Raw genomic sequence first — 25,905 nt, 5'->3', positions numbered from 1 at the left:
TGGCAACTCTACTTATATATGAAATATTTACCTACTTACGCGGTCAAAGTCGCTGGCGGCTTGTTGTGTCATACGTACATTAATGAATATGACCAATTATTATCCGTTCTAACAACGAAGCGTCGTATCGTGGCGGCGCCCCGGCCCTCTAGGGTCAAGTTGGACAAATAAATAAGCGTTTGTGTCCCTCCCGGTTGCTTAAACGTGCTTCGTGAGTCACGAGGCTGTCCAAGACTTCGGCCATCTTGCTACTGTGTAACAATGCAATGTTTTGTCCGGTCACTGCTAATAGTCTGAGAGCTCGTGAAAATTAATCGCTACACAACAAAACACTATTATTGATACATATCAAGTACAGACTTAAAGAGTTTTATATATATTAATGATATATTGACACACTTTTACACAAATTATCTTGCCCTAAAATAAGCATAGCCTGTACTATGGATACATGACAACGATATATTTAATACAATATATTAACATATAAATACATAAATATATATAAACATCGATGACTCGGAAACAAACATCCATATTCATCATATAAATGTTTGCACCTACCGAGATTCAAACCCGGGATCTGTAGCTCAGTAGGCAGGGTCACAAAATATATATGAGGCTATAAAGCAGCATAAATGCTATGCATCTGGCGTGACAATAGGCAGCCTATATTTTGTTGTCCCATCTTCTTGGTAATATGCAAGTTGCATTACACGTGGAAACATACAAAAACTCTATTAAGTACTTTTTGGATTCAGTATTATTTGTAGAAAATACAGATAGTGTATTCCTTAAAAAATATTCTATGTACTTTTTTTTTGTTGCGATTTTATTATATGAATAAACAGCATTGACAAAAATGAAACACAAAAAATTATAGAGCAAATGTAGGGCGCAGGAATCAATGAATAATTATTTTGAATGAAAGACTCGGTGCAAAGGATTGGCAGAACCCATGGAACTATGTATGAGGCAATGTGGCAATTAGAAGTACGTTATTTAAAGCGAATCTTTAATTATATATGCTTAATTTTTTTGTCCATTTATCGCATGTTGCATTACAGCCGGTCGTGGAGCAGATTAAGTTCAATCATTAATTTCAAATACTGCTTGCAAGTCAGGCTGGCCGAGTGATCTAAGGCGCCAGATTTTAATTTTGATTCCTGAGAGGCAGCTTGGTTTGGAACCTCACACATGACACAGGGCTTTTTATAACATTATATTTTTATTTGATAAATAAGTAAAGAATAGTATATAAAGAGTGTTTTCTTTTCTTTCGATTATTTTGCTGATATTAATATGTTGTTATTTTGTGAAATGGAAGTTTCACTTGCACCGTGGTTTCATGAAACCACATAATTACTATTTTCTGCCTTTCATATGCAGACAATACCTATATAATAATAATGTTATATTTGAATTAACTTTAGTGTAGAACCGGGGAACAGATTATGATGAAATTAGTAATGGTGGGCCAAACGTAACACATGTTATATTTGAAAAAAAAAAAACGAGCCATCCGTTTTTTCGAAACCATGAAATCTTTAGACATCCTCAAATGATGTTCACGATCGCAGTGAAGAAATTTTTCTGTTCTTATTATAAGGTAAAAATTTTATCAAGGAAACCTTTGAAAGTTTACAATATACACTAGTGTATTCTCCGGATGGCGAATCATTATAAATATTTTTAAGTATGAATTTATAATTTAGATATATTCTTTGATGACTCTTCGCCTATTTGCAACGTGTGTTTGAAAGACTAGACAGCTTAGCCATTCAATGTTTAGAGATAGGCCTCACAATGATGTGAACTACCATTATATTCAATGCTACCGGTGGTTATGTTTCTATTTCAGTATTTGTATGGAGCTTATCTCTTTGTGTCATCCAATTTATTACATTTTCCAACGCATTCTAATTGACTATTACGGGTGCATTTGCAGTTAACACAAATAATAAATAATTTAACTACTTCCACAAAGCCATGTACACATACAAAGAACGATGCTTTTATCTGTTCTTCTATAGCATTCTTCTACCGTTTAATCTAAGGTTTTGAGGTACAATTCTCATTTGATCTGGGAAAGATTAGGCTATACAACCATAGTATAACGCAATAACATCGAACGAATATATTTTATTAATTTGATTTTATTACATTTTCTAAAGTTAACTTATTTTACAATTTGAGGGTTGAATTTCACTAAATTACTTCCAATCTGAAAAATTATAATTTATTTTTATACTTCAGGATAAATTTAAATGCCAATATGTTATAAGTTACTAGAATATCAGTGTGAGTATGGGTTTTTTTTAATGTTTATTTAGTATTTAATATAACTTACGCAATTCTACAGAGAAAATAATTAACTCGAACGAACAGAAGGTAGTGTAACAAGCGATAAGCGATAATAAAGTAATAAATGAAGTAAATGTTTGCCATTCATTTAACTTGTTCAGGGACATTAAACGTTTGATAAGAAAACCTTATCCAAAAGGTACGTTTAACGTCTGCTGTTAAAAAATAGACCATTGAAATTGGCAAGTCAGTAGGTCGAATGGTATAACGTCTCCTTTTAAAAAAATAGGCCATTCAAATTAACAAGCCAGTAGGTCGAATGGTATAACGTCTGCTGTTAAAGAATAGACTTTTCAAATTGACAAGCCAGTAGGTCGAATGGTATAACAACTGCTGTTAAAAAACTGACCATTCAAATTGACAAGCCAGTTGGTCGAATGGTATAATGACTGCAGTTAAAAAACTGACCATTCAAATTGACAAGCCGGTAGGTCGAATGGTATAACGTCTGCTGTTAAAGAAAAGACCATTCAAATTGACAAGCCAGTAGGTCGAATTGTATAACGACTGCAGTTAAAAAATTTACCATTCAAATTGCCAACCGACGTCGAATGGTAAAAATCGGCCTATAAAGCGTAGGGATGAATTGAAAACTTGTGTAGGCACGTTGGGACATCTTTTGAGATGGGTAAAACCCATTGAACTTGGTACATATAAAATATTTTTATGTATTAATTATTTTCTATGTATTAAAAAGAGAAAAATATAACACTCATATATTAAAAAGAGTGCAAAAAAGTGTACTGGTAGAGTTTCTTGCGCCGTTTCTTTTCTCTCAGAGACCCATATGTCTCCGAAGCGGTGGCAGTGTACATCCTGACCGAAAAGAAAAATATCGCATGTTTACTATAATGATAAGTGACGCATGGCTTTTCTACAAGTAGAAAATTATTTAAGGCGACACTAAATGCCAGCTACCTTGAGCGATTTGAGTTCACGGCTTCCGGCCGCCATCTATGTAACAAAGCCAATATTTTCAAAATTCTTGGGTGAAAAACAGTTTATATGCTTACAATCCTCGTTATTCATTACTAATCTGAATAAATATATTACACAAAAAAGTACAAGCTATAAGAATAACTTTTCTGAGAGTTGTACTAAAAAAATGCGTCTTAAAAAACTTGTTTAACTGCAAGGACAAGTGGTAGTTCAAAAAGGCTCTGGAGTGTTAACTATAACCAACAGCAAGCTTTAGCAACCTACAAATAAGACTTAAGGATATGTGTCAAAGGATTCAGTAGTGTTCATAATTCGAAATGCTATATTTTCACCAAAAATCTTGTCTAAAAACACCTTGAATGCGTGTTTTCTGCTTACTCTTCGCCTTAAGATAATATATATAAATAAAGAAATATTATGAGTATCTTAAGTGTTAATTAGTAGTATACGCGTTAGTCTCGTGTAGAAAGTGGAAAGAGGATAGGGTGGAAAGGACTATAAAAGACAATGTCTCACTGGTGTTGACTCACTTCTATTTCAACCGTTGACAAGTTAGGTACTATATCCAATTTGTGTTCGAATATTAATTTGATTTTGTCATTTTTTCATTATTCGTAATTTACTATTAGAAGCTCCGCATTTTGCTATTTAATTTTACAGTTAATTCTTTATATATTAGCAGCGAATTTTTGATAGATAGTACTAAAATTTTTTATAAAAAAATCCCTTTTGGTCTTATTTCCTATACGCGTCCTCCACCGAAGAATCAGCCCACGCTGAATCTCGACCGCAGAGTTTTACATTGCCGATTATAGATTTCCGCAATATAATGCCTAATTCAATCATTTTTCTATTATTTGAGAGGTTAAAACCAAGATAGAATCTTTACTCTGCGTTAATATCGGTACATTAAGTACGAGAAGCAGGTTTAACGTTAAGCAAAAATAAATGATCGCGAAAATAGACAATGACCGTCGGAACAATGGTAACGTAACGTTTGTCTTAGGCCGGGTACACATAAAGCGAACGACAGCGGAAGAAATCTGTGGAATGAAAGAGAAGGTATATTTTTTAGACCAAATACATTCAAAGAGAATAGACTTACAATAACTCAGCCGCTTAGTTTACCCCTTGAACCTCGCAGCGGTCAAGTGACCTATACTAATCAAAATGACGTTTTACTTTTATGCTCTGTCCACTATCAGACACAGAACGTGCAACGCAAAACAAAAAGCGACAAAAATGTCGAAATGTTCCGTTTCGTGGCGTAAAAATCGAATAGTAGTTCAAACCAAAAAATACGGGTGAGTATAGATGACTTAGTTTACTTAATGAGTATAAATAGTTGAGCTTTGGAATAAGCAAATATTGCTTACCGTAGGTATTTAGTATCAAGCGTAAGGAAAATTTTTATGAGTGGGTGTTCAATAGAAGTTTGGTCATAAAATAACGGTACTAAATTAACTTTGACAATAGTTCTATATTTATTAAGGTTCATAACGAAGTATGCACTGACTAATTACCTATATGATATGGACGCCCCTGGTTATTGTGTTAATGCTACCAAATCATGAGAGTTGCAACTTCTGGGCATTTACAGTTTACACAACTCTATTATAATAGAACTTAGTCGTATAATATACAGTGACACATTGCGTCATTCAACTTTTGTCAGGAAGCGATGTGATTGGTTAATTTTGATCGCGTCATGAACGCCACGCCCATATCCCTCGCAAAAATTAGTTGACGCGGACTTTATAGTATTAGTTAGTATTATCGGTCTTTCTCTTTTAATTTAATTGTATCAGACTATCGTTCGCTCTCGTTCTTTTTACGTGTACAAAGCCACAGTAAAATAAAACGAAGTAATGGGAAGTCTGGTAAGTCTGTTTTTATGGTGATGCGTTTCATGGGCCACAAATAAAAATAATGGTTCACGCCCTGCTATAGTTGTTGAGTAACGTTTTTATGCTCGCTTTAATAATTGTGATGAGCATTAGGCATATTTGTCAGTTGATAAAGAAAGAGTACACGCTGTGATTCATGCTTTGTATGAAATTTTAAATTGATTCCTATTGTTTTAGATTCAACAAGGCTGATTGAGTTTTGGGATTGTTTTAATAAAAAGCAGTTTTTTGTTGAGAGTTTTTCTTGCCGGAACCCATTTAAAAATGAAATCAATTTAGTAATAATTGTTGATCAAGAGTGGTTAGTTGTTTTAGGATTTTATGAATCCAAAATTGTAAAGAAGTTTTAATTCAAGAGGCTGAGACATAAGGCTCGATCGTGTAAAGTCGGCTCTTGTCGACATTTAGAGAGCATGGTTGTATTTTGTATTATTTAAGTAAGTTACCGATATAGTCCAAATGATTGTGAAACTGAAGTGGCAGTGGGCAGGGCACATACTTAGACCGACAGATGGCCATTGGGGCAGTAAAGTCCTCGAATGGCGACCACGTACCGGAAGACGCAGTGTTGATAGGCACCCCACAAGATGGACCGACGATCAAGTCAAGATTGCCGGAATACGTTGGATGAGAGCAGCGCATGACCGATCGTCGTGGAAATCTTTGGCGTCCGTGCTGATGATGATGAAGTAAGTTATCATAAGATACATAATAGCTTTAAGGGTATACACTTCTATAATAAAGTCCCAGCCACTGTTCAGGCATTATCTTGAAATTAATTTAAATGTTTTATAAAAAAAATGCTTTGTCGTAAATCCTATTACTCCACTGCTGAATATCTAAATGATCGGACAGCCTGGGACTAGATTATGATTATCTTATAGCGATAGAAACGACTGTACAATATTGTATATTTTTATTGAAAAGAGCGCAAAAAAAGAATGCTGGGAGAGTTTCTTGCACCGCTTCTTCTCTCTCAGAGCGCCATTTGTTTCCGAAGCGGTAGCAGTATCTAGTAGTTATTAGAAATGACATCAAAAATAATTCTAAAGGAATCAATTTTGAGAAAATAAATGCATTTAATGCCTTTTTATCCATCCCTACTCTATGGTATTCGTCTTAAGCACACACCGATTTATGTAATGAAAATTTTTCTAAAAAAAAACAAATCAATCGCAAAATAAAATAACTAAACACAAAACAAGCACTAACTTTTTAGACGTCGTTTAAAAAAAATAGTCGAATTTATCGATATTATAACTCAAATTGGTATTTAAATAATATCTAAGATCGTCAGACTAACAATAATTAAAGTGTTTTAGGTGAAGGTCACGGAGACAGGTAGGAAACGTGTGAGGCCTCGTGACGTCACTTCCTGTGGCACGACTTCTCAGGAATCCGAAGCGATAAGTGGAAAGGCACTCCGTAGTTAATTCTTCTTAATATCGGATAATGGAATTTGGATTAACATGTTTAAGAGGATCATTGTCTGGTACGCGCTAACTATTTGATTTGGTTTTAATACTTTCGAAAAACTTTTTCTTTAACGTGTAATATGGGGTTTCCTGTTTACTGCTAAATAATACTATTCGTAGTATTTTCTTTGATTATAAAAGTGTTTCGAACAAAACACTTTTTAAAAGGATTAAAACGCGTGTAATTATAGCAATGATTTTACATTAGTTTATGAATGAATCCCCCCGAAAAGGTAGGCCTTATTGCGAGATGCGTTTAATAACACGGGTTTCTAAGCACACTCACCCCGATGACGGGCCCCCGAATGGTCCGAAACTGGTCGGTACCCACACCGATAAATCGTGAGTAAAGCCGTATTTGATAAATAATTTCATACTATCTAAAATAATGTAAGTAATTAATTCTAGTTACAACAATTGTTATTTTTGGAAGTTGTTGTTATTTTAGTTGGTACTTTTTGATGAACTAGGAGGACAAACGAGCGTACGGGTCACCTGTTGTTAAGTGATCACCGCCACCACATTCTCTTGCAACACCAGAGGAACCAGGAGCGTTGCCGGCCTTTAAGGCTACGAGCTATTTTAAAGGTACCCATGTCGTATCGTCCTGCAAACACCGCACAAGGAAGCTCATTCCACAGCTTGGTTATACGGAGCAAGTTACTTGAAAGCCTCACCATGGAGGAGGAACGCCACACATCCAGATGGTGAGGATGATATTCTAATTTGTGGCGTGTGGTGCGAAGGTGGAACTCGGCGGTAGGAATTAGGTGAAACGATGCGGAACGCTCCCCGTAATAAATGCGGTAGACACACAATCAAGCGACGTCTCTAGACAACAGCAAGTTATCTAGCCGTTCACAGACCACTGGCTCCTCGACAACTCGAGCAGCTCTACGTTGCACGCGGTCAAATAGTTCGAGCTGACACTGGGGTGCGCCAAACCAGAGATGACAGCAATACTCCATATGTAGGCCGGACTTGAGCTTTGTAGAGCGCTAGAATGTGGGCTGGCTTGAAGTATTTATGACGCCCAGCCAAAGCCAATTTGGTTTTGCCTTCCATGTGACCACGAACGAAATTGGCAATCTCTATATAAGTGGTAACTTGAGTCTTCGGGGGTTTAAATTGGATTAGGTTCATTTAACCCCATTCAGCAATCGTCTGAAGAGAAGACTCGATAGAAGACACAGTTTTCTTCCGGCACTGGTCAAAGATTTGCAGAGAGAGACCTGCATAACCATGCCATCACCAGTACTGTCATTCGCATATCAAAAATGTTCTGTATTTATATGTTAAAAGGGTAAAAGTTAATTTATTTTGAGTAGCTGATAGCTCAATTGCTTTATAGATGTAAACGAACCATGAACACGTAAACAGATCGAATGCAGTAATTCAACACTCACTGCAGCGGCAACACGACCCCATACTGCAAGTAGACTACATATACAACAAAATTAATATCTGTGTTTATTTTCAATATATTTTAAGAGCTTTATGACCGGAATCCTGCCGCCCAATTCTACCATTGTACTTTGTGGTAACAAAGTACAACCAAAAATTACAATGTGTGGCTTTCCTTTAAATAAAAATTTTGAAGGGATTTCTTTCCCCGGACAATCAAAGAAAGAGAAAAAATAAAAATTAATCCTTTATTGACTTACCTCCAAATGATATTTATGAATGTTTATTTGTTCAAAGATTTTAGCGCCTCTTCGGATAAGTTGAACTTTAATTAGAAGCTCCCTTTTTATTCTATATAAACGGTATCAGCATGTAAAATTATATAAATTGTTGGAAGATGCGTATTCTGAAAAATATTGACATTTGGTTGAGTTGACAAATTAAAACATCATATATTAGAGCATAGACCTGTGGCAACAACCCTTTTCATGCCAATGGGAGGCTCCTTTACACTAATCGAGCGAGATTGTCGTTCAACAGTCGTTGACGCCCAACTCCGATCCAGTTAAGATTCAATTAACGTTCTAGGAAAATGATAGAAGAATACGAATCCGGAACCTATATTTTTTGACGTATATATTCGTAATACAAATAATTCGTTAACTGACATGAGCGGGCACAGTGTATTTAATTTATATGGCAAAACAACGTTTGCCAGGTCATCTAGTAAGAAAATATAGAAAATACGTTTAGAATAATTAACTAAAGTTTAGCCAAAGTGTTTGCTTGTTTATATATATATATTAAAGTTGTCTGTCTTGAGACGGTGTTCCTGTTTGCGTGTTGAATTAACTCTCCGAATCTTAGACACAGTTCTAATAAATACCTAACGAATAGTTGGTGCATGTTTAAAGAAATATTTATTCAATTACTTTGTAGTAATGGTTCCGTAACAAATTCAAACGATCTAAGATTTTATTTTTGGAATTTCTAATTTATAAGTATTTTAACATAACAATTACAACACTAGGAACGAACAGTAAACAAATAATTAGCAGGTTCGATCAATGTGCAAATGACGGCGGTGAATAAAAGTGAGGTCTAAAATTATATTTTCTTACTACCCTCATCTTGTCGAACTGATAGTTGCCAACGCCCTCTCGCTTGTGCGAGCGTTGCCTAGTCGAGAGTCCGTGTTCGACCACTGCGAACAAGAGGTGCTGTTGCTCTCTGAAAATCCTCTCGCTCTATTGCTACGTCGTACGTAAAGGCTTCGATGCATATCCTTTTAACGTCCGTGACGAAGTTCCTATTGAGTCACGAGTGCCGTGCCTCGAGCTGGAAGTTTAGGTGCTGGATCCCAAGTAAGAAGAGGCGAGGAAATTTAAGCTTAGTTGTCACTATTTTATCTTTGGCCTGATTTCGCACATTGATGTAGGGCACAAAGAGGACTCATATTAATTCCTGAATTAAAAATAATAAAATACAGTCCACTTAAATATTATATTTACATCGAATTACCAGCGCAAGTTGTTTTATACAACAAGTAGGTTACCGTAGCTACCAAATTATGTGTGTCTGAAAATACCCAATTTTGACAATGACACTAGATCAGATATGCGACGTGTCTTGACTCCGGAGAACCGGGTATCTACGTGACTCTCAGATACTTTGCTCTAGTTTTAGCGAGATCGACGTATGAATGAGCTAATGGACCTTGGCTCTAATTAATTCAATAACTGGATCTGTGTATGACGCCTTTTAGCTGTGTTAGTAATATATAATTTGTTTTTTTTTTAATATGTGATGGGGAATTCTGAGGCAACCCATGGACATCTGTAACACCAAGAGATGCGTTGCCAGCCTTTAAGGTTTGCCCTGTAGCCCTATTCTCTTAACAAAACGAAAATAAGATCGAAGCGACCTTGTGTCAACAAGTTAAACGTATTCTTGTAACACAAATCGGACGTAATTCCAGAAAAACCGTCCATCATGTCGAAATTGAGTTAAGAACACAAAAGGTCACGTGATTTATATTAACGGACTGACAAAAAATGGCAGCCCCACTGTCACTCTTTAGATGACATCATGACTTAGTAGCACCACTCACATGTATGGAATACACTTATATTTATAAAACTTTAAACACGAATACCTTAAATTGACGGTTCAGTTCCGATTGTAATAAAGTAACGTCGCGAATTAGGTAAATCGTATGATGCGTATTCTCGTAACAAGATCGAACGTTAATTGTTGTGAGATGCGTATTTTGCAATTTTGACGTAAGGCTGAAAATTTGAAACATAATTTAATAGAGAGTAAAAATATTTTAGATTTGGCAGAAAATTTTGGAATCTTCGTGCGAGATTCTCGTTCAAATATCAAGACGCATGGCTCCGATTAGTTAACGTTCTCTAGAAATGGTAGGAGAATACGAATCTAGACAAAACTGTGGATTGGATTGGAATTTAATGCCAACAATTTTGAAATTACGTAAATAGCACCTAAGTTCTTGAAGGTCCCTAAGTCGCTTCGGTTCGGAAGAAGAGCAGGCGGTAATTTGTTCCTTAAAGAGTCTGGCATGTGTGAATACTGTTATCTGTAGTTATAATTATGACTGCAAGGCCAAGCAAATGTATAAAGAAATCGAATTTATTGTTACTGCCAGGTCGACTATACGCTAGTTTATTTTAAGAATATGGCTTACATAATTTATACGTCTAGATAGAGGCACTTGCTGCTAGACAAGCGATAAAAACAGGCCAGGATTATTACTGTGGTGTGCGTGACAAGCTACACAGTCATATATAATTTGTATGCCGCTTTGTGTTAGTGTGCATGCATTGCTCTAAATAGAGGTTAACAGCCAACCTCAATTTTTATAGACATTTTCACAGCTGTCACAGTCTTTATTTACGTCTAGTATAAATAATCTAAGGTCCTGTGTATTATCATGCGTCTGCTGTCGATTTGCAAAGTAATTACTTGGTCAATAAGATACAATAATTCAATAATTTATCAGTACATAAAACTTGCCTATTAGGTAAGAGTAACTATGTATTTTGCTTATTTTTTTTAATCAAACTTGGGTCGCTCAAAGCATTCAGCGTATTATAATAAAAGGACACCGAATCTATTGTTTCTGTAACCGATTTTGATTGGCAAGTAGTAAACAGTCAGCCACGTTTAACATTTTGAATTTATTGGTATTTTAATATTAAACAAATAGCTAACGCACACATTCTGATTTCACAAGTCGTCTGTGGTAGGTATTAATTCACAAATAAAATTTGAAAAACAAAATTTTATGAACGATGCGGGATTCGAATCCCACGTTTCCGTGGGATTCGTTTTTAAATTGTTATTTAAAATACTTTTGGTGAATAAGTAGCAATGTACAACATTTATTGAGTTCACATTTGATTCGGACAGTGACATTTGACACACGACTAAGGAGAAAAGTGTTCTTACATTGTCTTTATGTACACTTGCTGTACCGCTATAAGACTGCGAATGATATGAAGATATCACTGCCCTTTACTATATATACCACTAGACTGGTGGCTATCGGAGTGCTTTTGTGTCTGTTTGATATTCGCCATTTTGGCGCTGTTGGCCATGTAGCGAGAGTCTGCGGTACTAAAACTAGTGATGACAACCTAAGCAAACATCGATAGATAGTAGGAAATCCTTCGCAGCCATTTGTATTATACGTCAAAATTAGTTCTCTGGACGCTCGCGAGTGGCGCTTCAAATAGGCACAAAATTGCTGTCAAACATATGGAACAGCCAGTCCAGTGGTATTTTTACAGGTCAGTGGTAGATATATATAATATTATGTATATAAAACCGTCATTGAGAAAAAATACGTCACGTCTCTATAACTGGTATTAAATAAATGAAGAAGCGAACGGAGTAACGATCTGCGAGGCTGATAAAGACGTTCTCCGTGCTGTGTCGGGGTTCCGTGAGAAATCAACGAGTGTAACAATCCGTGTGAAGGTGCCGACGGTGTTGTGAATGTTGATATTCAATCGGTAACCATATGGTCTCGCTGGCGCCGCGCGTGATCGTCATGTTGATTTCAATTGCTCCTCGGCTACAAATTGTTGTTCCAAATTGCACGTGACACTAATATCTTTGTGTCAAATGTCATCTAAGTAAAGTGATTTGTCAATGTCAAATAAATAGAGATACATCATATAATATTTATCATGTTTACTTACACTGAACACAAACTGTAAAGGGAATGATAATCTGTTGGAAGCTTTCAATTCTTTAATATTAACAATGAAATGCAATTATATATTTAGTTAAGAGTGGAGGGGGCCAGGTTCTACCTAGTTTGAGCTCCTGTCTCCCAGCTGTAGTTTAACATTTTAAGAATAAGTATTGCTATACTATTGTAACTATACTACATGTTGGGAGAAATATACGTATTGGATTTGATTTGAGTTTCGTTTGAACATACGTTTCCTAAGTAACTCAAAGAGAATGTAAATACTACATAATAAGAGACGGGACTGCCTAAGTAAATTTTAATTTAGTTTAGTATGAAACGTGCAGTGATTTGACATGAGTTTGAAATAGTAGAAGAGACAGTACGGCGACTGGCGACGAAGTATTATCCGGCTAAGTTTGAAAGCGAACAATTGCTTTTCGGCTATCTCCGTTTTTAACATGATCAAAACCGTCATATATCAATCCAACAATGACTGCACGTTACATACAATCGAGCAAATCGCTCTTTCCTTAAAGTTCCGCTAGGCTGAAGTAGCTGTAATCATTTTATTAGACACTGACAGTCCACCATTGAAATTTATACCTAAATGGTGAGTCATGAATAATTTTTGTCGTTGGCACTGACCTCTACTATATACCACTGGAGTGGCGGCTGTCAAAGTGCTTTTGTGCCTGTTTGATATTCGCCATTTTGGCGCTGTTGGCCATGTAGCGAGAGTCATCGATAGATGATGGGAAACTTTTTACAAAAACAAATGTGTACTTTATTACGTTGATTCTTGAAGTATTATAACACGGAAAACAGACGAAATAAATTGAAAATGCAAAAATACTTCAGAGTAGCCCTTCCTACAGTCCTTCGCAGCCATTTGTATTACACGTCAAAATTGTTCTCTGGACGATCGCGAGTGGCGCTTCAAATAGGCATAAGCAATTTGCAGTCAAACATTTGGAATAGCCTGTCCAGTGGTATTTCACCGTCTCTCTCTCAGCCGATTTGATCTGGTCTGTGCATCGCATAGATGACCTTCCGCGCAGCCTAATACCTTCCACTTTACCCTGGACAATAAGGCGTTCCATATACTTGCTGCCTCATCGTGATACGTGTCCAAAGAAGGGAACGCAAACGAGTAAGCGAGACTGCACTATGTGTGATAAACACTACTTGATATCTACGAACATCGGCTAAGTGTCTCTAAGGCTGAGATATAGAGAGCGTACTTAGAATATGCTCAGACTTTACTTTTGCAAAGCTGACCTGAGTGTAGGCTTGGCATAATCTTTAATTACGTTTTTATAGTCATTTGACAGCTGTAATTATACTGAGCCTAAGCTAAGACAGCCCAATTCAAATGCCAAATTTGCGTTTTATCACACTCAAGTAAGTTTTACGTAAGTAAAGTCTGAGCAAAGTGTAAGTATTGTAACGTGTAAGCTCTTCCCTCACACGAGTGTTCGTTGCACAATAAAATAATATAATCCGTCTTTCTCGTATCTTTTAATATATTAGATTACTTTTTTTATATTAAACATTATTTTAGGCCGAAAGCCGACCGATCTTACTTCACATCGTGATTATTATTTTTCATTCGCCTCATTTTCAAATTTAAATAAATACTTACCGCCTTATTCATAAAAAAAACACCTATGGAAGGTATCAACCTATAATAGTTAAAACGTGTTTTAAGCCTATGGAACGTTCGATAAAATTCCTTATTTATAATCTATAAAAAACCTCCGATATCTAATACGTCTCTATAGTACGCTATGTTGCCATTTCGGAGGAAAAAACATGATTTTAACCGATTTAACGTGGAACTATCTATGGAAACGGACATCTTATCAATGTCAATGGCTTGTCAGTTGTCACTTGTCATGTCAAAATAAGTTCAAACTTCAAAAATCTAATTTTGAGTAGCGAGCCTAGTCTGTTGGTAATGATACCTAATAACAGCTATGAACTGACTGACATTAAAAAACGAGCCAGCTGATCGATGTCAGCCATGTTTTTTGCTATCGAGGGCTTAAAATGGGTTTAAAGATGGGTCTTAGAAGGTATAAGTCACATCAGCTTTATCGAAGAGATAATGAGCGTTTTAGATCTAATATGCGATTTTGAATACCATTTTTAAAAAGCGTCTCTTAGCGATGTCTTAAACCTCCTATAAGTCATTATGAATAAGACCATTATTATTCTTTAGCTTTACGGGCAACCTTATAACATCGAGTTCTTATGTGAGCATTAGAACTCAGTTGTTATTGTTGCAGTATGCGCTTGTAGATCTCAAGGACGTATGAGCTAATCAAAATACAAATGAAATAAATATATCGTGTATACAAGTACTGGTTCAGATTGGTTCGTGTTAATAACAGATTTTCGGCGTTTAATTAAGATAAAGTCATTTAAACCCAATCTAAAGCACAGGTAAGCAAATCGACACGGTTATTCGGGTCCCTGCGAGGGGGGTACGATATATCCCAGCCCCATTTAAATATTCCCAGGGGTGATAAGGGGATGCGTGCCGGTTAATCAAGTAACGCGATCCATTTATCTGGAGCACACTTGATGTCTTATGTTAGCTTGAGGATATTGTGAGCTCGTTTGTGGGCGCAGATTGGGAACAGCGAAGATATGGTTATAGTGATACAGTCAAGATACAGTAATTAGTAAGAGTATATCCATGTATTCTGTTACATTAAGAGGTTTATGATGTGAAAAATTATTTAAGCGCGTTGGGTATTATTGAAGTTTTACTTTATGGGCACTATAAGGAAAAATTGTCCGAGTGAATTTTAACGATGCGTACGCACACCGTCACACTAATTCGACAACCTATCCTTAGCTGTTCAACTAGACCTTTTGTATAATACTTCAACTACCAAGCTTCTTGTAACTCATGTATCTACTGAACTATGACCAATTGACTAGAATTAAATACATGTCAATATATAATTTCTTTTTAAGTATATACAATATTTAAATAAATAAAAAAATCTCTCCAAATGTAAATAATTACTATCAATTACACACTGTTTAACTAAATTATGCGCTATATTTATATTTTTATTTATTTAATAACTCCTTTATTATAATATTGTTTTTTCTACAAACAAATGATATAAATTTCTTTAGTGTTAATTCCGCCAATATTTGTTTTTAAAACAATTCGACACGTGTTTCGCCTCTACACGAGGTATCCTCAGGACGTGTTGTCTCGCCAAAATCTGGCACGAGACTATAATTATGGATTTCCGCAAAGTAACGCCTAATTCAATAAATTTTCTTTTCTACAAACGTAAAATAGAACAAGGAATACTTTTTTTAAAGGATTTTTGATTTATTACATACACTATTTTTATCATTTGCAATGATTTTCGTGTGGTATCAATATTAGTCCCGGAAACCTTCACGATAATCGTCACAGAGATAAACTTGTTCACGTCTGAATACACTGAACCAGGAAAACACACAGTTACGAGATGGAGCTGCATCACCAAATACCAGTCCAACAACTGACAGACAGTGATAACTTGCATGTTGACTAAAGCCACAACAGTGGGAGGCTCTTTTGCACATGATGCCAGGTAGGTTTTAGCTACCACAACGACGCCTTCTGCCGTGAAGCAGTAATGTGTAAACATTGCTGTGTTTCGATCTGAAGGGCGTCGTAGCTAGTGAAATTACTGGGCGAATGAGACTTAACATCTTATGTCCCAAGGTGATGAGCGCAAATGTAGTGCCGCTCAAAATTTTTGGGTTTTCCAAGAATCCTTAGCGGCACTAAATTGTAATGGGCAGGGAGTATCAAACACCATCAGCTGTCCCTTATTTTCATAAGAAAAAAGCGAAAATCATAAAGAACACATGGCGGTAATATTATTCCAAGCTAAATTCCTTGCAGTGCCACACAAATTTGAAAACGTTGCCACGATATAAATCAAATCACACAAACAAATATGTACTGTCGGACTGTTCCATAGACCCATACTGTTTACGAGTTATCAGTCTAGAAACATTTATAGCCTAAACACATGATCGGATCGGACAATCGGAGACGGTCTGGTAGCGGACTATATTTGACGGTATGTGGCATTGTCCATTGTACATAATTATTATTATTACCGTTCGGATCGTACCGAGTACGACGCTAGACCAATTGGTACGAGGCGCCCACCGGCCCGTCCGATGGTCCGGCCATCTTAATTTACTGAAAGTATTATACTGAAATACTGAAACAATGATGAGCCAGTCATATTGCACGTATTAACCATGACAGGTGGGCCAAAAAGATAACTTCAAAGAGGAAACCTCTGACAAGAGCGCCAGAGTCAAGAAAGAAATCAAATTTCAAGAAATTTTGAAAACCGTAGGATAAGTCGGACTTATAAAGCGAGCGATGCGGAAAAATAATTAAAAGAAAGGTAATTTAGACTTCATATGATGAAATTAAAATAGAAATAGAATCGTATTTCTTTATTGATATATAAATTGCATGCTCTTTACTCATACATCATCGTTGTAACTAAAATCTGTTACACCTTTAGATTACCTGGAAGAGATTGCTCAGTAGCGATAAGGCCGCCTAATTGTGCTACCATAACTGTTAAATACAAATTGTAACATTATTTTAGTACAAAAAACAATTTTCATTCATTCATTGTAAATTGAACGTTATTAAGGAATAAAAATGGTTTTATAATTATTATTGAATAGAAAAAGTTCTAAATTTGCGAGAAGGTTGTATATAATTAACATATTAACTACACTATAACAAAAAGAAACAAAAAACGCTAATAAGAAACTTCGCATTAAATATTCAGTGAGTGTAAATTTAAAGTATCAAGTATTTAAGTAAAAAAAACGTAAGACTTCGCCGAGATAATTTTAAAAGTACAAATAGCATAGCTCGCTAGCATAATCGACAACATTGAATTAAATTCAAATTCAAATAATTTTATTCAAAATAGGATATGACATCACATATTGAAATTATAAAAAAACTACCACCCATTCCATAATGAATGCCTCAGGCCTGAGAAGAATGGGCGCAACAAACTCAGCGGGCATTTTTACAAAGTAATATTGTACAATTAAACTTATTATTTAATAGCCTGAGGGCGGTCGCTCCATTCCCAATCTGTGGTATCATTAAGAAAGTCATTTATGTCATAGTAACCTTAACCACACAAACGTTTTTTAACAATTCTTTTGAATAACGTAATACTTATGTTTTGAACATTTTCTGGGATCTTGTTGTAAAAGCATATACATCGCCCAATAAAAGACTTACTAACTCGACTTAGCCGAGTAGCAGGCATTATAAGCTTATGTCTGTTCCTAGTGTTAACATTATGGTTATGACAGTTTCTAGCAAATTAACTTATGTGCCTATGAACATACATTACACAACTAAAATACACTATTTAAATATTAGGAGTGGTATATTATGGTGTGGTAGAGAGTAAGGTGCTTCCATGGTGGTGTACAGTCTTCAAATTACAGTCCTTTTCCGTATTCGTGTTATCTAATGCACGCATTTCATACAAAATATCGTGTTCATGACTCAGACGTGATACTATTATTTCGTTCAATAAAAATCCTGACGTTTGATTTGTATTATGAAGGCTTACTTTCCGTGTTCCGATTTGGAATAAACGCGAATTGCAATCTCCGAGCTCGATGTTCTCATAATTTATATGCCACCGCAAACGGAATTTTCCATTCGATTTTGCGCTAATTTCAAAAGCGAACATTCGAATCGATTCGTTTTCACGTGTAGGTGTACGATTACTGAAATGAGCTGAGATTGTACAAAATTCCCGAGAGAAATTGAAAACACATTTTACACATAGCTCTATAATAATAAAATTGTATTATTCTGACAAAGACTTTTTGAGAGAGCTATGATCGGAGTTTCTATGTGAGATCGAATCAGAAATGAGGAGATTCGTAGGAGAACTGAAGATGTCGACATTGCCAAGATGATTGCGAAACTGAATTGGAATTGGGCAGGGCACAGAGCTCGAAGCAGTAAAGTCGAATTCGAATGGCGACCACATCCTGGAAGATGCAGTATTGGTAGGCCACACAAGATGGACCGATGATGTGGTCAAGAACACCTAAATAGGTTCGATGAGATTGAAAGAGAATTTGTTAGATCTTTTTTAACACACGATTAACAGAAGATATTTTAATAAAACCATCTCAATAAGTCCTTTGATTTTACGGAACCTTCATTAGTTGAACTCACACATACTCGAATTTATCAGGTTTCTGTAAACTCATCGAAACGAACATGGAATTGATGAAATAAATCAATTATGAATGGATACACATAAATCGTTTAATCGCAGTAATTTTGATTCCATTACGTCCTGGTAGAGATAATGAATATGTCGAACACATTGAAATTTTTATCGTGAATTGATTAAACTGATAAATGAAGCCAGCAATGTCAGCTAAATAATGTCTGCTGTTAGGTTAACAGTCGTACAACAGGATACAAAATATTGTCACACATTTAAATCCAAACGAATTTAGCCGAAATACAATTAAAAAAAACCCATTCGATATACAACAAAAATATAATTTAGGCACAAGTTAGTGGAGAAAGAAATAATTAACAATGAGCTGATAGGTACCAACTGACGTAACTTGGACATGAGAAGGAGCCTGAGTGTCGACGCAAGTCACGTCCCACACCAGCGCCCTTCCCTGTGCCCAAGCCACCAGCGTCATTCCGAGAGGACGCTTGCCATCGCGGCGGGTAATACTATTCGGCTCTAAAACAGCTTGTATATTAAGAGCCCTGCGGATGACATCATTAATGCTGGCGTGACGAATTTAGGCAAGATAGCCCGTGACACCAAGAGCTACCTGAGCGCCACATCGCCATTCAAATGGTTCGTTCAATTTTATACCTAGCCGGGGTGATACGCATATTGTCAAAGTCATATTGTCACGCGGCGTTCCTATCGGCGCAGAAGGCAACGCTTGTAACCAAAATCCCGACTCATTTTGTATCACGGCCAATGACGAGCACGCTTTGTTCAGTCAGTAGAGGTGATCAAAAGATCATGAAAGACTGACTTATACTGAAAGATAGACTGACTGAACATTTGCAATATTTAGCCAAGCTTCGTTCAATTACGCATTCTTTGAGATAACTGGTATATAATTTACAATTCTAGTAACAAAACGCTGCGCACTAATATTGACGGTCAGAATATTTAAATAATTGATAATCGGTCTGAAATTTTCGCTGGTAAAATGTTCGTTATTACGAAATTTTTTGAGCTAAAACTTTCTATTACAACTTTAAAATCATCTAAAACAGAGCCTAAACATCTAAAGAAACATTAATTTTTATTTTAATTTAAATAATAGCTATGCTAAATAATAATAATATTGACACACACAAATTATCTTGCTCCAAACTAGGTATAGCCTGTACTATGTGCACAGGACAACGATATATTTAACACAATAAGGTACTTAAACATACATAAATACTTATAAAAATCCATGACTCGGAAACAAACATTCATATTCATCATAATATTATGAATGTTTACACCTATGTTTGAATTCGGGACGTTTAGCTCAGTAGGCAGGGTCACTAACCACTGGGCTATAGGGATCGTCAATATAAATATTGCTGAACCAATCATTGTTCACATCTGATTTTAGTAAGACATCATCAGAGTTAGTCTCCGAAAAAGTACACGCAACGTGAACTACAGCTTCGCATCCACCTTTACAGCGGAAACCCAACCGAGTTGGACACCAGGTAACCCGTACGCTCGTTTGTCCTCCTATTCCATAAAAAAGAGGCTATCAGTCCACAGCATCGGTATGAAAGCCTGTGAGAAATAGTATATTCCGTCAGCTAGCCTTAAGAATTAAAGAAGAAGTAAAGTAAACGTAAGTGACTCTTTATTACAATGCTCTACAGAGATACTTTGTACATCTAAAAAGAGTACCTGAATTCATAAAATATATCCAAAAACTTTGAAACACGCGAGTGAAACGGCATTTCTTATATTTTAAGGTAATTTCAAATTAGTTGGGCTATTTAAATAAAACACTTTTAAAGGATTAAAACGCATGTAATTGTAACTGTTTTTACATTAGATTTTTGTGTAAAAATGTAACTAACATTTTTATTTTAGTTAACACGACCTTTCAAAACCTTACCAGATCTCGTTTTCAGGGGGACTGCCAAAGAGAATTTAAACACTACGATGAAATGAGTCAAAGATAGTATTTGTCTTTATTGTCATTATGAAGTTTAGAGGTGGTATTTGCTGTAGACAGATAGTGACAGCAAATACCACCACCGAGGCAATAAATGGCGCTAAACAGTTACAACTACACGCGTTTTAATCCTTTAAAAGTGTTTTATTTAAATGTTTAACACTCGCGGTAATCAAAGAAAATACTTAGTTGGGCTAAACTAGTATTAAGTAACAGGATAAAATAAGCTGATGAAACGCGCAGTTACAGCCAGCCACCGAGGTACATCACTGATAGAGCCGAGATCAAAGAAATGTTTATTTAAGTTTCTGCCTCTTCGTGTTGTATTAACTGAGAGCGCGACTGATGAACTTTGGACCCAGATACAACATATCAATGGCTTGTTCAGTTCCAGCCTATTAAAAATAAAACCAGCCTATTAATTGAGCGTAGTGGTTAAATTCTCTTTGGTATTAATAAAGTGCGAGTCGTGCTCGATTTTATGGATTTTTTTTTTATGGAAAAGGAGGATAAACGGGCGTACCTTCTACGGGACATCTGATGTTAAGTGATCACCGCCGCCCACATTCTCTTGCAAAACCGGATTCAGAGGAGCATAGCCAGCCTTTGCGAAAGGTGTACGCGTTTTTAATCTGGAAATTGTATCGTCCCAGAAGCACGCGGTTGCTTATGCGGTCTTCCTGCTCAATCCACAGCTTGGTTGTTCTTTATAGTACCTTTATATTAGCTTAGAGACAACCTATGGACTAAGTTGTGTCGGCAAACGTTAATTTTCCATACATATTAATTAAAATAAATGCAATAAATACTATAAGGTATGCGGGCCCTTATCACTAAGGGTTATAGAAAACAGCTTACGACGTATTCTCAGACCTATTGAAAATACACAATAAATTTCATAAAATCGGTCAAACCGTTTGGCAGGCTACCTAAACTTGTATAATATTATATTAAGTAAGCTAAACTGTTGTGATTAAGATAGGCTGGGAGTTTCTTATCAGTTCATCTCCCCATGTCAAAACCACTATACGAACTGATGTATCTTCATGAAGTTTACCAAGTGTTATTCCAATATGTTAACTTATTGTCAAATAATTTCTATTTTATTGAAAGTCAACTAAACTTTAATCAATTTGGTTTAAATTAAGTTCTTTTGAATGACTGAAGCTACAATATGTTCGGAACAAGTAGAGTGAGAAGAATATACAAGAAACTTAACGGCCACTCTTTCAATCAAATAGAGTATTTTAAATTAGCTGCAATTAGTTTGTATACATAAAAAATACTTTGTAGGTGCTGCATGATGCATCCAATATATGAATCGTGTTTAAATAATATCAAATATTTCATAAAAAGTAATAAACAATAAACTGATAAATATAAATTATCGTATATTGGATGCATCAACCTTTAGAGCTTGAACTCATTGTTTGTGTAAGGATGCTTCGTGAACGTGATGGTTGTGATTACTGTCATAAAAAGTAATCGCATCCAACAAATATAATGATGTATTAACTATAACAGGTTGACCTGGCACCACAAGGAGCACCTGTTCACTAGTTTAAATATAGTATAAGATCTAATTCTAGTTATTATACCCAAATACTCTAGTCCAAATTTTTTTCCTGTAAAATGTCAAGAAATACACCCATCCCCAGAATAGCAAGGAATATCAATATTTACCACTACCAAACCAAACAGAGCACTGTAAGTAATGTCTACCAACGATAGACAATGTAAATAATAGGATCTATCGTAACGTGGACATGTGTATCTTCATTGGAGCGTGTTATTAAAACAAATAGGTGTTCGCTAACATGTCGTTCGTAATCAATAAACCATATATCACCCGTCGTTACTAGACGACCTCCTATGTCTAACCAATTAAATCGAACACTTACAAAGAGTTTATCCTGAATTACTTATTGCAATAAAAGACAAGGAACAAATTACACGCCTGATCATGGACTTAGAGTATACTAGAGCCTAAATGACTTGACAGCTCGATGAGGCGTGACCAATTTTGATTTGTCAATGTGTGTTAACAAATTGTTTTAATATCCTACCGACTTCAAAAAGGAGGAGGTTCTCAATTCGATTTTTTTTATGTATGTACACCTATTATGCTTATATTTATGATCCAACTTACGGGGTTCTTGCACCCAGGCACCCACTTTAAACCTACCAATATGCAGCATAGACTCTTATTATGGAATTAAATTAATTTATTATTTTATCCTTGTTTTTGAAATCAGCTTTTTTAAGCATTGTTTTTTTTTCTATTCGTCATTTCAAATCGAATGTGCTATCGCTCATATTTTTAGGTGCTTTATCAAGAATTTATTAACGAGCGGAGTAGGCACAGAGACAGGTTTACAGAAAATAGTTTACGACGTATTCTCAGACCTATCAAAAATAGACAACAAATTTCAAAACCTTATCGAAACTATTCAAGAATTGGCAAAATGTTTTTGTTTGTTGCTGCCAATCTAAAATAAGTTTATAGAGCCTAAAAAAGAATACTATACGTATTTTTGATTTCAGAGACAAAAAATAAATAGTACAGATTAAAAAAGATTATCGTTTATTGAATTATTTATTATATATATTAAGAATTTGTTACAATGACATTATATTTTGACACGAATGATTGTGACTGCAAAGGGGACTGACTGCATTCAAATACTCTAGTTTTATGGTTTTGTTTATTAGTAACGAGTAGGTACTTTGCTTTCATTGAATAGATAATATTTATTTCTGTTGTTTTTTTTATTATGGAAGAGGAGGACAAGCAAGCGTACGGTTGATCTGACGTTAGATGATCACCGCCAACCACATTTTCTTGCATCACCAGAGGAATAAAATGAGTGTTGCCGGAATTTTAGAAAAGTGTACGCACTTTTTTTGAAGGTACTCCTGGAAACACCGCTCAAGACTGCTCCATTCCACAGCTTGGTTGGACTCGGGAGAAATCTCCTTGAGAACCACATTGTGGAGGAAGGCCACATATCCAAATGGTGGAGATGATATCGTAATTTGTGGCGTATATATATGTGCTGAAACAGCTCTTCAGCATAATCCCCGTGATAAATGCGGCAGAAGACACACAAAATAGTGACGTCTCAGAGCACTGGATCTCCGACAATTCCCCGTTTTTCTAATGAACATATATGGCATAAGTAAAAATAGTATTTCGGCGTACTCTACTTGTGTTATAGATTATAGAGTACACAACCGAAAACAAGGGTTCAACACTCTATTTTAGAGTACGGTTGGCAACCGTAATCTCTCTTCATAATCAAAACAAAACATTGCGGCCCATTCCTTCAGTGTTAGGATTACGTTTATTACGGCATTTCTATGGGCGCTACCAACGATAATGATTTCGAAGTTTTTCGGCTTAAGCAACTCTATTTCGAGCGTTAATAAAATTTTATTTGTGTTCAGCGACATTGAAAGTGTAAAGTAGGTAAAAAAAGTTTGGGAGTCACGATCTTGCGATGTTCGTAATCTCGTGTATTCAATAGACACTTAGGCTGTATCCATAGAGATAATTAGCTGAGTGTGATAAAAAGTGAACTCGAGTCTTGCGTTATTAACTTAAGCTTAACATAGTTTTATTAATTACATAAATATAACAATAGATCAAAGATTATGCTGAGCTTACACTCAGCTAAGTATTTCGTCAGTAAAGTCTAAGCACGCTCGATAAATCTAAGCCTTAGGCTTTGCATAGACTTTGCTGAGTGTGATAAAACACGAACTTGACTTTTGCAGTGGGCTGTCTTAGTTTACGCTCAGTATAATTACAGTTGTTGTACAAATTACTATTAAAACTAAATCAAAGATTATGCTAAGCCTACACTCAGCTAAGTTTTACGTAAGTGAAGTCTGAGCATAGTCTAAGAAAGTATAGTGTATAGTTGTCACCCTAAGACTAGAGTATATAGAGTTATAAAATATTCGCTGCAAATGTTTATCATTTTATTGTCAATTTGCATTATTCATGGTTATTAATATTGAAACTTATTTGCAATAACAAGACCGTGACTTGGTTAAAGGTTATCGAAATGATGTTCCATGCATCGACCTGAACGACTTTAATTGTAGATATTTTGTCGTGAGTATTAAATTTAATCGCCGATTGCTTTAGCAAATAAAGGACATGAAAATTACTATGAATTTCTTATCACGATGTCATAAAAAATCAAAATTTATGCACAATCCAATATAACATACCGTTTATTTTTCTCATGTCGGCCCCTGCCCTCTATTGCACCGCCAAAATCCTGTCCTTAGTAAACGGCACAACAACACACTTACATAGACTTCACTCGTAAAATACACTTAGAACTGTTTAAATTCAATGATAAAAGTATTCATATGTGATATACATCATTCACTTATAACAAACAAGTTTCGTTTAGTTGATAAATAAGAGAATACGTCTTGTGTATTGAATCCGGCAGCGATCTACACACACGCAAACATGTTGCAACGCGCGTCAACGCCGTGTGACTACATCACTATTCACTACAGTAACAAAGCCTTCGCGGCTAGCGGCGCCGGCTGACACGTGGGCGCTATTCCGTGGTGAACTTGTGAACTTCAGTTGATCAACAATTCCAATAGATGGCGCTGATCAGGATGCGCTATTCTTGTTTACTTATTTAAAATATTGTATTTAAATATAATAAATATTCAATGTAAATGAATAATGTATTCATTATTAACTGAGTTGTTTTAAATTAATTGTACGAATAATATAGAAAAAAAGATCACTTACCTTATTTTTACCAAGCTAGTTGTAGAACACTATTAATTCAGTTTGTAAATTACCAAAGATTTATATAATATATTCCGAAATAGTTTACGATTCGTTGCGACAACCACTTTTATTCAAATATCTTTGCCTATACACTATGCATAAGTGTTCCAATAACAGCTAAAATCGTTTATTACACCGGCAATTTCACTGAACTCATTATTTTAACACTTTCCCATACAATTGTGTGCACTTTTCGGTTTCCACAAACACTGCAATAATAAGAAAATTGCTGGGAAATGTATCACAGCAAATAGCGACCGATAACACTATCCATCACCCCATTATCTGCACGCCCTGAAGTTAGCAACGAGTGTACTCGCGTCAAAATATACCATAAATAAGAAGGTACGATGGGGTTGGCTTCCCCACCCTTGACAAGCGGTACAAACATAAACGACACTTGTGAATCGAAATTTGGAATTTCGATGCGCGATGCCGCGCCGGCCGGCTTTCATGTGAGTTAACGAACGACTATTCGTATTCTTTGAG

At 35.7% G+C, this 25,905-nt stretch overlaps 1 protein-coding gene across 3 annotated transcripts in view; it reads right to left on the bottom strand.

Moving 5' to 3' along the window:
• The window catches only part of LOC126978607 (caskin-2), a 348,934-nt gene extending 323,327 nt beyond the window's left edge, over nucleotides 1–25,607 (bottom strand). Inside the window, exon 1 of one of the 3 annotated variants that reach the window (XM_050827572.1) lies at nucleotides 25,375–25,607. Coding sequence is in view for 1 of the 3 variants with exons in the window: in XM_050827571.1 (XP_050683528.1) it covers nucleotides 24,828–24,843 (16 nt within the window). In the remaining 2 variants the exon portion in view is untranslated. Of the gene's footprint in view, nucleotides 1–24,827; nucleotides 25,101–25,374 lie in introns of those variants that run through there. The other 2 variants (XM_050827567.1, XM_050827571.1) reach the window with 2 other exon arrangements.
• Nucleotides 25,608–25,905: the final 298 nt, after the last annotated feature.

This window comes from Leptidea sinapis, chromosome Z (assembly GCF_905404315.1).
Source record: "Leptidea sinapis chromosome Z, ilLepSina1.1, whole genome shotgun sequence".
NCBI lineage: Eukaryota > Metazoa > Arthropoda > Insecta > Lepidoptera > Pieridae > Leptidea > Leptidea sinapis.
Note: the sequence above shows the minus strand (reverse complement) of the source record. Positions and strands in the feature narration are given on the sequence as shown.